The sequence below is a fragment of the Monodelphis domestica genome, chromosome 4, assembly GCF_027887165.1.
Source record: "Monodelphis domestica isolate mMonDom1 chromosome 4, mMonDom1.pri, whole genome shotgun sequence".
Lineage (NCBI taxonomy): Eukaryota > Metazoa > Chordata > Mammalia > Didelphimorphia > Didelphidae > Monodelphis > Monodelphis domestica.
In genome coordinates, this window is record NC_077230.1 from 442,382,247 (window position 1) to 442,396,328 (window position 14,082).

Below are 14,082 nucleotides of genomic sequence, written 5' to 3' on the forward strand. Positions count from 1 at the left end.
TATAGTAATGGGGAACTGGACTAATTGGTATTTATTTTACAGAGGAGGAAACTGAAATCACAGAAGGAAAGGGACTTGTCCAGGCAAATAGCAGAGCCAGGTCCAACCCCTGGTCCTTCATCTCCAATTCCAGGCCTCTTTAGGTAACCCTGAAAGTTCATGAAAAGGCTTTAATTGATGGACCAAACTGTGTATAGATTTGGGGGATGCTGTATTTGGATGAACCCCAGCCTGTGAGGAGGGAACCTGGGCCAAGGCAAGCAGAGCAGGGGCTGCCAGAAATGGTCCTAGATTTAGCAGAACTTGCTGCTGTAACAGTTAAAATTTAGGAATATGGGGAGACTGAGGCATCTGAAATTAGTTTCTCTCTGCAAGGAGTATTATATTTTTTAAAGGTTTATTAATGATTAAGCATTAAAGAATATACAAGTAAGAAACATGTGCCTAGGCCAGAGGCCTAGACAAAATAACCTCACATCACAGAAGAGATGCATCTGCTCCAAAACGGAAGTCCAAAAGAGGCCCAAAAACCTTTGCCACCAGCTTAAATCCTTCCTCGATCTTGGCCCACCTCAGAATTCCCGTGAGATTACAAAGCATTTTGGGGAAGTGGAGCAAAGGCTTGTGGGGATTGTAGTCCTGTATTCGAGTCTATTTTTTACACTGCCTAGTCTGAGGCTTCAGCATCTGTCTGTAAGTTCTGGGATCTTTTTTCCTGTACAGGAGCTTGGTGGGCTGGGGCTGCCCAGGCAATACCCCTCCTCACCTGAGGGCCAGCCTCCGCCTCTCCTCTAGAGGTAAGTCTGTTCTGCCCTCTCTTATACAGTGTATTCCCCCTCTACAGTGTAATGACAGATCTCTTATGGGGGGGGGGGGGCAGATAATTTCTAATTTGTAATCAGTGGCTGGTCGCCCGTCTGTGGATGTCAGGGTCCCAGCATTCCAGAGGGCACATTTCTCCCCCCCAGAGTACCAGACAGTACAATTCCCCAGAGTTTTAGGCCTTTTTGTCTTTTCTGCTTTTCCTCTTGGGGTGACAAGCCGAGGTCCTAATGGCAGGGTGACTTGCAGATGAGGTAGGACAGGGTCGGCCCTCAGGAAGCAGAGGGAGAATGAAGGGGCGGCTCTACCTCTGGCCCCCCAGGCTTGGGCTAAGTTCACGGAAGGGCAGCATAGACACTGGGCTCCACTGGGCCAGATGGGGGAGGGGGCTCCGCCCCACGATTGAGCCTCTTGTGGTCCAGCTGGGTGTAGGTCACTTCCTGAGGGGCTTCTCTTTGGAAAGCCTGATGGGACAGGAAGCAGGAGGAAGTGAGAGGATTGATGGGGCATTGGGGCAGGAGGAGCAGGACCCTGAGCCCAGCAGCCCTCCCAGCTGAGTGTGACCTGGGGGAAGGTCTCCCCCTCTGTTCCCTCCATAAGGACATCTCTGGGCAAAGGAGGAGAGATCTGTGAGTGACTCACGGATGTGTCCTCTTGTCCAGCTTCCTCTGTCCGTCTGTCATCATTCACAGCAGCATCTGGAGACAAGAGAAGGGATGAGCAGCCAGGACCATGGCTCTCCCCAGGGCAGGCTTTGCCCTCCTGCCCCACCTCCCTGTCACTCACACACGGTCTCCTCTAGGGTGCTCCCAGCTAGTTCTGAGCTGGGGAAAAGAAGACATAGAACGATGAGGGGGACGTTCTGAGAAGGGGAGCTTGTTCTCGGGAGTGGTCTAAGAAGAATGTGGGGCATGTCAGGGCTCCTACCTCCTGGTGGTCTTGATGTCGGTCTCTCTGTCCCCTTTCCCTATAAGGGGGGGACGAGTCAGGCTTTAGGGGTTCCAGCTCAGCCCCATCAGATCCCCAGCCCGAGGGGCCCCCCAATCCCAAGAACTCACCCAGGCTGGGCTGATACCGACAGCGATGAAAGTAAAGAAGGGAGAGGAAGAGGAAGGTCAGGATGAGGAAGGCTGAGATGCCCACCAGGATGCTCACTTGGAGGATGGAGTGACCTGAGGAAGCCGAAGATGAAGACCAAGATTGGGGGAGACAGAATAATACTGATGTTTGTGGCAGCCCCAGTCCAAGGGGAAGAGAGACCCAGCCCTGTGGTCTGAGATGCCCCAGTGGGAGGGGAGACCCAGCCCTGTCCTCAGGGACCCCCCAGGCTCCCTCAGTCATTCAGTTCTCCAGACTTCTCTGAATCACCCACCTGGGGCTAGACTGTGTGCCAGGCAGCCCAGAGAATACAAAGAGAAAACAGAAAAGTTCCTGCCCTCCAGGGGCTCACATTCTCCTGCATTGCTATTATCACCTATAAAAATCACTTGGTCTCCTCTGAGGAGTGGGATGATTAATAACAGGGGAATGGGACAAATGTAGATCAGGAAAGACTTCTTGTGGGAGGTGACTCCTAAGCTTAGTCTCAGAGACACCTTTGCATAGTAAGAGGTATAGATGAGGAAGCAGAGCATTCCAGGCAGGGGACACAGCCTGGGCAAAGGTCCAGAGGTACAAGAATAAGGTGCTGCAGCAGGAATTGTGACAAATGAGGAAACCCTGAATAGGGCAGGCAGACTCTGACTGGACACCCAGCTCTGCTGCCTCTCTCCACCCTCTGTTGGGAATTCTCCAAGTACTCACCCGAGGGCCCGTTCTCAGACCTGGGGCTTGGAGAGGTCCCTGGAGAAGAGGAAAGAGGAGGGTTGGGGGCTCTGCAAGGAGGTCCAGAGAAGCCTGGAGAGCTGCAGGGTCTGGAGATGGAGTGTGAGCCCTGCTGTGCCCAAAGTTGCTGGGTGAGGGATGTTGGGTAAGTCCCTCCTCTCTGTGGGCCTAACTTTCCCATCTGTCAAATGGGTCTGAGCTCAGGACTTCTCCTGGCCTAGTTCTGAGACTTGATGCTCCTGTGATTCCTGTGACCTCCTCTGAGCTCCTGGAGGGCTCTGGGAAAAGGCAGGGATTCCAGGAAGAGAATGGAGGAGCTGGGGTGGCAGGGAGGGACCCTCTGAATCCTCCTCAGGGCTCCTTATCCTGGCTGGTTGTAAGACCCTGAGGTCCCCCCTGCCTTGGGGCCAGAGCCCTGAGACTGCTGGATCAGTGGGAGGCTGGGCTGGGCAGAGGAGGGAGGAGGGACAGGAGGTCCCTCTGGTGCTTCCATCTTAAGGAAACTGGGGTGCAGGCACCTGGGGGATCCCCCCTTCCTCTATACTGGGGAAGGCAGGGAGAAGTAGACCCCAGCTCCCTAGTTCCAGCTATGGCTGTGTGGGTGAGGAGAGGGAGGGCCCAGGGGCTCCTGGGGCAGGGGGGAGAAGGGAGAAGGGTGGGCGCTGCTCTGCCCCTCTCTGATCCCTACCTTTCTTCTCGCCCTCGTGACCAGCCCTGTCCTTCCTTCTTCCCCAGCCTGGTGTTCCTCTGTCCCTGTCCCTTCCCTCCAGCCCTCCTTGTGCCTTGGTTTCCCCTGAGAAAGGGGGACTCAGCCCTGGCCTAGACAGAGGTGAATAGCAATGGGGGAGAGAGAGAGAGACCCCCACCCTGTCCTCAGAGCAAGCGGTTACTCACTGGGTGGGGAAGACGTCACTGCTGGGGGATTCCCAGGGATTTGGGGGAGGTGAGGACCCTTTGCGGTGCCTGGAACAGGGAGAGGAGCTGCAGGAGAGGCATGGAGGTGTTTACCATGCCTCCCCTCCCCCCACTTCCCCAACCACCCCACCTCTGGCCTGCTCTGCCCTCCTCTTGTCCCCCTCTGCCCTCCACAAACCCCTTCCAGGGACCAGTAGACGTATTGTCTGGATGTGGGACCAAAACAACTGCTGCTGATGGTGGGGGGTGTCTAGAGGGGTCATGAGAGGCCTCACTGTCTACACTCTGAGGATGCCCCAGTGCCCTCCCTCTGAGCTTCCTCTTAACCTGGTACAGGCCCTGAGCAGGCAGGGAGGAGCCCCAGGGCACAGAGGGAGCCTGGGAGGGGGGGGGCTGGGCGGGGCTGGGGCTGCCTCACCTGAGACCCGGAGCAGCAGGGGGGCGCTGGGGGAGGACCACAGAGAGGGGGAAGAACTATAAAAGCCGAAGCATCGGTAAGTGCCATCCTGGGTTGGATTCACAGCAGGGAAGAAGAAGTCAGTCTGATACATCCATCCATGGCTCCGGGTCCTGCCGCGGCTGATCTCTTCTCTGTCCTTGCACAGGACGCACCAGTCATACCATAGCTCTGACCGACACTGCAGGGTCACGTTCTGTCCTGGGGCCACCTCAGAGCCGGGCAGGGCTGCCAGGGAGGGCGGGGCAGAGAGGCCTGGGGGGGGGGGGGGAAGACCCTGGAGTTAGAGCCAGAGCAGCCCTGGGGCAGGGAGGGGGCAGATGAGGCTGGGAGGAGGCCTGTGCTGGGCAAGAGAGAGAGAGACAGAGAGAGAGAGAGAGGAACTGGGAAAGGAAGAAGGGAGGAGACAAAGAGAAGGAGGGAGGAGAGGAAGCCTTGGTGATCCCTGGGGACAGGACAGAAGGAGAGGAAGAGGAAGAGGCTCAGCTGTGCCTCCTCCTTCCCCTCCTTCTCCCCTTCCCCACAACACTGTTCCAGACCTGGTCTGGGAGAGGGTCCTGGGCAGCAGCAGCTCCACCCTCTGCTCTCTCCTGGCTCTGGGAGGTGCCTCACTAGCCCTGGCCTATCCCCAGGGAGCCCCCAGCTCTCTCTGGTCTCCTGAGGTCCCAGCTGAGCCTCTCCTGCCTCCAGTCAGACCCCAAGGTGGGAGCTGAGTGAGAAGCTCATGGGGCAGTGGAGAGAGCCCTGGGTCTGAAGTCAGGAAGGTCTGAGTTCAAATCCAGCCATCCCAACTATGTGATCCTGGGTACCTCACTTCCTCTCTGTCTCAGTTTCCTCATCTAAAAAATGGGGATCACACTAGTCCTGACTTGGCAGAGCTGTTGTGAGAATCCAATGAGACAACAAGGATAATGTGTTTGGCACATAGTAGGTGCTTCAGAAATCCTGGCTCCTCCCCTCTTCTCCCACCCCCAGAGGGAGAGCTGAGGCAGACACAGGGGAGAAGCCAGGAAGGGCAGAGCCAGAGGGACACTCGGGCCAGGCTGGGCTGGGGAGGGATTCAGAGCTGTGGAGACCCTGAGCCAGCCCATCCTGGGGGGAGGATCTGCCTTACCTGTCACCACCAGCTCCAGGGGGTCACTCAGCTGTGACCACCAGGAGGATGAATGTCTGTAGAAGCACCTGTAGGTCCCAGCATCATGTGGTGTCACAGATGGGAGGGAAAACTGTCCCTCATTTCCAGCTTGTCTCACAACTTTGATCAGTGACCATCCAGATCTTCCCCTTTTCTCCAGCAGCCACTCTACAGCCTCCCATGATCCCCTGCACCTGAGGGTCACAGCTCCCCCTCGGGGCACCACAGAGCCATTCTCTGCCCTGAGGGAGGGCTTGGGGAATCCATCTGGAAAGGAAGGAGAGCTGTTAGGTCCAGGGGATCCCCCTTCTGTAGGTACCCCGCCCCCACCCCAGGTCTCCTCTCTATAGACTGTCAGCCCAGCCCAGACCTCCCCCAGCTCCCTCTCCTGGGGCAGTTGTGTCCTCTGGGCAGGGGCATTGTGGGAGGAAGGACTCACCTGCTGCCTGGGTCCTTGTCCTCTTGCACAGACACAGCCCTGGCAGAGAAGACCCTGATTACTCTCGGCTCCCCCCAGCATCCCCACAGGAAGGAGAGAGACAGCTCAGAGCCAGGGCTTAGGGCTGCTGGGAGGGAAGGAGGCTGGAGCCCAGGAGACCCCTCCAAGAGTCCCAGCTTCTCTCCTGCAACCCCACACTTGCTGTGTGACCTTAGACTTGTCACTCCCCTTCTCTGGAGGAAAGTTTCCTCCTCAGCACAGTGGAGGAGATGGAGGGGGGTCAGGTAGGACTTGATGGTGGCTAAAGTTTCCTCTAGGGTGGGGGCTGCTGAGGACTCACCCAGGCACAGCAGGACTGAGAGGGCAGGAGTCATGGTGCTCCCAGAGGCTGGTGGGAGAAGGGACCGAGGCTGACCTCTGGCTGGTCTGAGGCACAGAATGACACCGGGGCCAGCTCTGCACTGTGTCCCCACCCAAAGCCTCTCTGACCAGCTTCTCTTCTCCTTCCTCTCTGTGGGTCCTGCTTGACTGATGGTGCCATGCAGTTGAGGGGGAGGAGGTGTGTGGGGGTGGGATGGTGGTTGGAGAGTCATCTGGGGTCAGAGTGATGGAACAATTCTTGCTCTTTCCTGATGATTCAGGCCCCATTGCCAGGGACAGATCCCCTGGTCAGCTTTAGGAGCAGCCTCCTGCCTTCCCTCCTCTCCCCCATAACTGGCCAATTCTGGTCTCTCTAGAGTCTCCCAACCAGATCCTGCCCTCAGACTGCCCTGTCCTCCCTCCCCTACCTTGTTAAACAGGGCTCAATCTCTAACTAGACACAGAAGGATTCCTGGGTTCTGAGAAACAAGGGGTTAAACCAAAACCCTAGAATAAGAGGTTGATGGGTGGGCAGCTTGGGGAGTTGCTACCTTAGCATCCAGGATGGTCTCTATGGTAGTTTTCATTGTTACCTGACTAGCTTCAGCCTATACTCAGGAATGTCTACACCTCTAGCTTCTGTAGAGTGTAGGTGCTGGGACTCAGTCTCCCAACCTGTACTCACACTGGCAGTTCAGGTCCTCAGGACAGAGTCATCATTTCCCTAATGCCGATTGCTAATGAGCCCCCACCAGTGCGGTCCCACTATGCCATTTAGCCAGTTGCTGTCTCTCCTGTATCAATTAACCAAGTGACATGGCTTAGCTCACACTGATTCCCCCAACATTTATTTCTTTTACAAAAGGATATTTACTGAGAACCTAAAGTAGGAAGTACAGAAGCTTCCCTCCTTATACCCCACACTTAGCTGTAGGCTCCTCTTCCTTCTTTACACTCACTTGGACCTTAGAGACTGAAAATTTATTTTTTATCTAATCTAATATCCCTCTGACTTTTACATTTCCTTCATTCTTAGGAAACCCAAGAATTATTTCTAGTCCATAAAACTTAACTAGTAGATAAGGCTCTTCCTGCTAATACTGTGTTGGCAAAGGCATTGCATGCATGCCCTGTTGTGCTGGAGGGGGCTGCTCCATTTCCCCTCTCCACTGCACCTGTGGACAATTTTCACATGCCCCACTCCTCTGCCGAACCACCCAATGTGAGCACTATCTCCCTCCACTGTCTGGGATAATGAGGGGAGGGGGCTGGGGTGGAGTGGGGGGCGCACAGGCAGCTTGAGACTATAGTTTGGGCACAAGATCTCTAACAGTTTTACCAATCCTCATGTTACCTCCCAGACTGTATTTCTACACCAGCTTGTAAAAACTTCCTTACCTTTAATCATAGAGAGGATCAATGACTCAATGACTTATTCATTTATTTCTGAAATAAAAAGCATATTCAGTAAAGTGAAATTCATACCCCCAAACTAGTCTCTAGAATATTTTAATAGTAACAAGACATCGATCTCAAACTTTAAGTGCTTCCTGGGAAAATGGCGAACCATCTTTGGTTGTGTTTGCACCCAGGGGTCTGAATTCGATTTAAGTGATACTCCTACTTTGGTACTTAAATTCTCAAGAGACTTCTAGGTCCTCTCATCTGATCCCCTCTCCTCACATCATGGAGTCTCTGCTGTTGGAGACTCAACTATTGACACAAATTGGGGAATTGGAGCTAAGATAGTTGTGTGTGTGTGTGTGCGTGTGTGTGTGTGTGTGTGTGTGTGTGTGTGTGTGTGTGTGTGTGTATGATTATACACAAGGAAAAGGAGTCAGGAACATGTTCAGGAAGGACACTTCCTAAATCCTAATGGGTTATAGTATCAGTTCCTTAGCTATGGAATAACCTAATACTACTTCACTGAGGAAGTCAACAAAAGGAACAATGCCCTACACTTCCTCAGAAATGGGACATCATGCTATATCTAATGGGAATCCCTCAGGACCTTTTACTTCTTGATGGACTGCCACATTAGCACCTGCCTGAAAAGACTCTCCCTTAATTGATCTCTGAAGAATGTCTTCCTTATGCCTATTCATAAGTAACCCAGACCCACCAAACCTTGACCTGGAAAGGACTGGGCAAGAGAAGAGCCCTCACTGGTCCAGCTCCAGAATCTGAGGGGATGATAGAGAACATGCCCTAAAATGACCAAATTAGCAGCACATCTCACCTCTAGCTCTGAGCCCCCATGTCCATCTTCTTGTCTATGACCCTCTTTATCACACATTCGTATACAGATAATCCACACTGTGGACACACACACTTTGGGGAATAGGACACACCTACAGAAAAACTAGAGACGTTCTGGTTGGACACCTGGAAAGCATCAGCCTGATCTCTGTTGTGGTGCGTGGCACTCTGTGGTTGGCATAACTTCTTTCACTCTCAAATGTGCCCTGAAATTCATGACAGGAAATCTGCAGATCAAAGGATGAAGAAATGAAAATTCCCAAGGTGTTGGTGCACCCACATCCAGTCTCCCTTTCTTTTCCTCATGACTCACAGTTTTCTCTCCCTATTAGCAGTTCCAGAAGGAGAAGAGGGCCTCAGAATTTCCCTGTTATAACACCAATCCCCGACTTCCTTCCTTCAGCCTAATAACAGATGAGGCTTTCAGAAAAAAAGTTTAGATCACTTATCAGGAATCTGAACTTTCTGCATCTCAGTCTTTTGAAAAGATAAGGGAAAAAAAAACAAAAAAAGAGAGATGGCTCCGAGTCAGAGGCAGGAGGGCTTCTAGATAGTGGATCCCACTTCTCCATTTTATGTGGGAGGAAACAAGTCCAGAGATACGATATGCGGTGGGGTAGAGCCAGGAACCTAATTAAAGTCATCTGAGTCTCCTAGGTCAATGATGGCAAAACTTTTAGAGACCTCATACTATGTCCCACCCCTGCCCTCAAGAGACTATGTTTCATGCCCTATCCCCCCCCCCCCCCAGAGAGCTGGGTATGCTCTGCCTCCCCTTACCTCACACAGGAGAGGGAGAAAGTGCTCACATCAGGCTGCTGGGCAGAGGGGCAAGTGATGTAAAAAAATTTTGTTAGGTGGAGTGAGGGAAGAAAGCAGCTCCACCTGAGTCCCTCAGCCTTTCTAGTAATAAGTTCTGGTGGAGGCATGGTGATGAGTGTGGTGCCCATGCTCACAGAAAGCACTCTGTGTGCCATCTTTGGAATGTATGCCATAGGTTCATCATCATTGTTCTAGGTTCTTTTCCAAAAACTTGTGCCAGCACTGGATCTGGCCTCCTTTCTCACTCTCAGCATATTTTCTCCCTCCACATATTTGTCTACTTCTCCTTTTCCTGTTGGGTAATCTTGTGCTAACTTATAGAAATCCTTCTTGTCTTAAGAGGCTGGGGAGATGTGAGTTAACCCCTAACATGCCCAAAATCTTAATTGGGACTGTTGAAAGGGAATAAGGCATGCTTCAGTCAAGTGCCAATTTGAGTTAACTTGATCCTAGGTGGATTGCCCAATGGCCTAGGTGTGGGTCCTTTGGACAAAAAGAATATAAGTGTGGCTTTGGAAGAACAAGAGATAACGTGTCAATATTGGGGTCAGAAGCACCTGTGTTCAAATTTGGCCTCAGACACTTCCTAGCTGTGTAACCCTGGGCATGCCATCTTAATTGCCTAGATCTTGACAATTTTCTTTCTTAGAATTGATACTAAAACCAAAAATAGTGGTTTTTAAAAAATTAGCCTTGAGATGGGATGCTACAGAATTCTCAGGGATTTTTATTACTGATTCCTATTTTTTCCAGGTTTTCAGGTAGACCAATGATATTCTTGAACAAAAGGACACAATAGATATTAAAAGAGTCCATAGGTCACTCTCTATATTAAATCTTCAGAAGACAACCCCCAGAAATGTAATTGCCAAATTCAAGAGCTTCCAAGCCAAGGAGAAAATATTACAAGAAGCCAGAGAGAGAGACAATTCACCTACAAGGAGCCCCAGCCAGTATTACACAGGATCTGGCAGTTTCCACACAGTTTCCACCAAAGGACCACAAGGCTTGGAATATGATATTTGGAAAGGTAAGAGAATTGGGTCTACAATCAAGGATAACCTATCAATTGAAAATTACTGTATACTTTCAGGGGAAAGTATGGACATTTAACAAAATGGAAGATTTCCAAGTATTTGTAAAGAAAAGACATGAACTAAATGGAAAATTTGATGTCTAAACACAAAACTCAAGAGAAAAATGAAAGCGTAAACAACAAGAAAGAGGGTTTCTGTAAGGTCAAATTATTTATATTCCTGTATGGAAAAATGATATTTGTAACTCTCAAAAGTTGTTTTCATTATGTAAAGAAAAGATTATCGCACAAGATGGCTTTTGCAAGAAAAAGCAAGATATGGAATGTTGAATGAACAGTCAATCAACCAGAGAGAGAGAGAGAGAAGATTCCAAAAGAATCTGGTCAGGAGGCAGTTAAGCAGATGGAACTGAGACATTTCTTCCTGGCTGACTGTTGGCAAGAGACTGCCAGACAAACTTGCTCTGAACTTCTGATTACCTATTGCCTGAATACTAAGGAGATTGGGAGCTTAGCTCTGAAAAACCTTGTCGGTTTTGTATCCATATCTCCCCATAGAATATTAACTCTGTTTCCTGAATCAACACCTAGGGAGAATCTTTCAATCAATAGGAAACCCTTAGAGATTAGGGAAACTTTATTCCACTCTCACCTCCTCCATTTCCCTTCTTTCCTTTACTTCAAGAATAAAATCCCTTTTAGTAAAGTCCTAGATTGTGAAATCAGTCCTTGAAAAATCCTCTTAAATCTTATGATTCAAAGAGAAGCCATTTGAAGTCAGCTGAGAGAAATAGGAAGTGGTGTGGGGGGAGGAGTACAAAACCCAGCCTTTTCTCTAGCCGGTTTCCTGTGTCCTGATCCCTTTTATCATATATATTCGAGTAATAGCATCTATTACAACTATCACAGTAGTTAGAAGAACTATTCATAGGTAGAGATTGGGGTACTATACTAGTGGGAGACCTGAACCTTCCTCTATCAGCTCTGGGTAAATCACACAAAAATAAATAAGAAAGAGGTAAGAGATGTGAATTAAATCTTAGAAAAATTAGTTAATAGATATGTGGAGAAAAATAAATAGGGACAAAAAAGAATACACTTTCTTCTCAGTAGCACATGGTATATTCACAAAGATTGGCCACGTACTAGGGAATAAAAACATAACAAACAAGTACAAAAAAGCAGAAATAATAAATGCAACCTTTTCAGATCATAATGCAATAGAAATAATAATTAGTAAGAGTATGTGGAGAGGCAAATCAAAAATTAAATGGAAATTAAATAGTATGATTCCCCAAACTGGTTAAATAACAAATCATAGAAGCAATCAATAATTTCATTGAAGAGGATAACAATGAGGAGACATCCTTCCAAAATCTATGAGATGCATCCAAAGAAGTACTCATGGAAAATTTATATACCTGAGTATATCAACAAGTCAGAAAGGGAAGAGGTCAATGAATCAAGCATGCAAATTAAAAATAAGCCTAGAAAGAGAACAAATAAAAAATCCCCAGATAAAAACTACATTGGAAATCCTAAAAAGTAAAGGATAAATTAATAAAATTGAAAGTAAAAGAACTATTGAACCAATAAATAAGACTGGTATTTTGAAAAACAAATAAAACAGACAAAGTACTGGTTAATCTAATTTTTAAAAGGAAAGAAGAAAGTCAAATTAACAATATCAAAGATGAAATCTCATCTCTAATGAATAGGAAATTAAGGTAATTATTAAGAACTATTTTGTCCAATTATATGGCAATAAATACAGCAATCTAGGTGAAATGGGTATCTACAAAAATATAAATTGCCTAAATTAACAAAAGATCTTAGAAAAAGAAATTGAAAAGAATTCATCAAAGAATTCCCTCAGAAAAATCTTCAGGGGCAGGTGGATTCACAAGGGAATTGTATCAAACAATTAAAGAACAATTAATCTCAATACTATACAAACTATTTGACAAAATAAGTAAAGTGGGAGTTTTACCAAATTCCTTTTATGACACAATATGGTATTGATTCCAAAGCCAGGCAGACCAAAAACAGAGGAAGAAAACTACAGACTAATTTCCTTAATAAATATAGATGAAAAAATCTTAAATAAAATACTACCACAAAGACTCCAGCAAGTGGATTATTCACTATGATAATGTGGGATTTATACTAGGATTGCAAGGATAGTTTAATATTAGGAAGACCATCCACATAATTGACCACATCAACAACCAAACCAACAGAAATCAAATGATTATCTCAATAGATGCAGAAAAAGCCTTTGACAAAATACAACACTCATTCCTATTGGAAACACTAGAAAGTATAGAAATAGGAGGGCCTTTCCTAAAAATAGTAAGCAGTATTTATTTAAAACCATCATAAAGTATCATCTGCAATGGGGATAATTTAGAAGCCTTCCCAATGTGAAGATTGGATTTGGCTCTCCCTTGATTGTAACAATGAAGATACTTAGCTCTTCCTTTATTGTGAAGATTAAATTATAATCCCCTGTCTATTTATATATATATATATTTTTTTATGATAAATTTCTGTATTTAGCTCAGGAACCACTAAGAAACTTACATTATAATGTTCAAAAAACATTTTCTTAAAGAAATCTCAGGAAACTCTGGTCTATTCACACTCATTCATTCAACATTATTGAGCAATGCAAATGGGGATCCAAAAAAAAATAAAAAGAAGGCAGCTAGATGTCTCAGTGGATAGAGAGCTAGGTCTAGAGATGAGAGGTCCTGGGTTCAAATCTAGCCTCAGACAGTTCCAGGCTGTGTAACCCTGAGGAAGTCACTCAACCACAACTGCCTATCCCTTACCACTCTTCTATCTATACTTTGTATCCATTCTAAGAAGGGAGGTAAGGTTTTTTTTTTAATTTTATAGTCTTTTATTTGATCATTTCCATGCATTATTCATTAAAGACAAAGATCATTTTCTTTTCCTCCCTCCCACCCCCCGTAGCCGACGCGTGATTCCACTGGGTATCACATGTGTTCTTGATTCGAACCCATTGCCATGTTTTAATATTTGCATTAGAGTGTTCATTTAGAGTCTCTCCTCAGACATGTCCCCTCAACCGCTGTAGTCAAGCAGTTGCTTTTCCTTGGTGTTTCTACTCCCATAGTTTGTCCTCTGCTTGTGGATAGTGTTTTTCTCCTAGATCCCTGCAGATTGTTCAGGGACATTTCACCGCCACTAATGGAGAATTCCATTACATTTGATTATACCACAGTGTTTGTCTCTGTGTACAATGTTCTCCTGGTTCTGCTCCTTTCACTCTGCATCACTTCCTGGAGGTCGTTCCAGTCTCCATGGAATTCCTCCACTTTATTATTCCTTTTAGCACAATAGTATTCCATCACCAACATATACCACAATTTGTTCAGCCATTCCCCAATTGATGGGCATCCCCTCGTTTTCCAATTTTTGGCCACCACAAAGAGTGCAGCTATGAATATTTTTGTACAAGTCTTTTTGTCCATTATCTCTTTGGGGTACAGACCCAGCAGTGCTATGGCTGGATCAAAGGGTAGACATTCTTTTATCACCCAATGATTATAAGTTATATTTTTGAATTTTAAAATTCTTTTATTATTATATTTTTCTTGCATGTACAATATACTATTTCAGTTTTTTTAAATTTTTCTCTCCTTTTTATATTTGAAGCACATGCCACCAGTATTAAGAGTTTAAAATATAACTCTTTTGATTTTGCAGTAATATAAGTTTAAAATACATGTGCTATGATATCAATGCATACCCAAAAAGCTTGAGACTATAAAAATGATGCCATTGATTGTTTAAAATATTTTATGGGACTTTGCTTAATGATTCTGTCTGATTCCAGGACAAGAGAAAAATAAAAAGAGTCACTGCACAGTGCCAAAGAAGCAAGTGAAATATTACTGCATTTTGTCCTACAGACTTGTGGGATAGAAATCATTTTAATTGGACCCTGATTCAAGGACCTGTTATAGATTTATTTTTCCTTTACT

General features: G+C 47.0%; 1 protein-coding gene across 1 annotated transcript; it reads right to left on the minus strand.

Moving 5' to 3' along the window:
• Nucleotides 1–380: 380 nt before the first annotated feature.
• On the minus strand, nucleotides 381–6,141 carry LOC103105947 (leukocyte immunoglobulin-like receptor subfamily B member 3). Its single transcript, XM_056796663.1, has 11 exons — nucleotides 5,933–6,141; nucleotides 5,593–5,631; nucleotides 5,133–5,420; nucleotides 3,980–4,273; nucleotides 3,541–3,609; nucleotides 2,626–2,664; nucleotides 1,881–1,994; nucleotides 1,750–1,789; nucleotides 1,609–1,646; nucleotides 1,465–1,520; nucleotides 381–1,286 (listed from the first exon to the last, which is right to left on the minus strand). The coding sequence occupies exons 1-11, from the start codon at nucleotides 5,964–5,966 to the stop codon at nucleotides 1,158–1,160; spliced, it is 1,140 nt and encodes a 379-aa protein (XP_056652641.1). The 5' UTR covers nucleotides 5,967–6,141; the 3' UTR covers nucleotides 381–1,157.
• Between the last annotated feature and the right edge of the window lie 7,941 nt (nucleotides 6,142–14,082).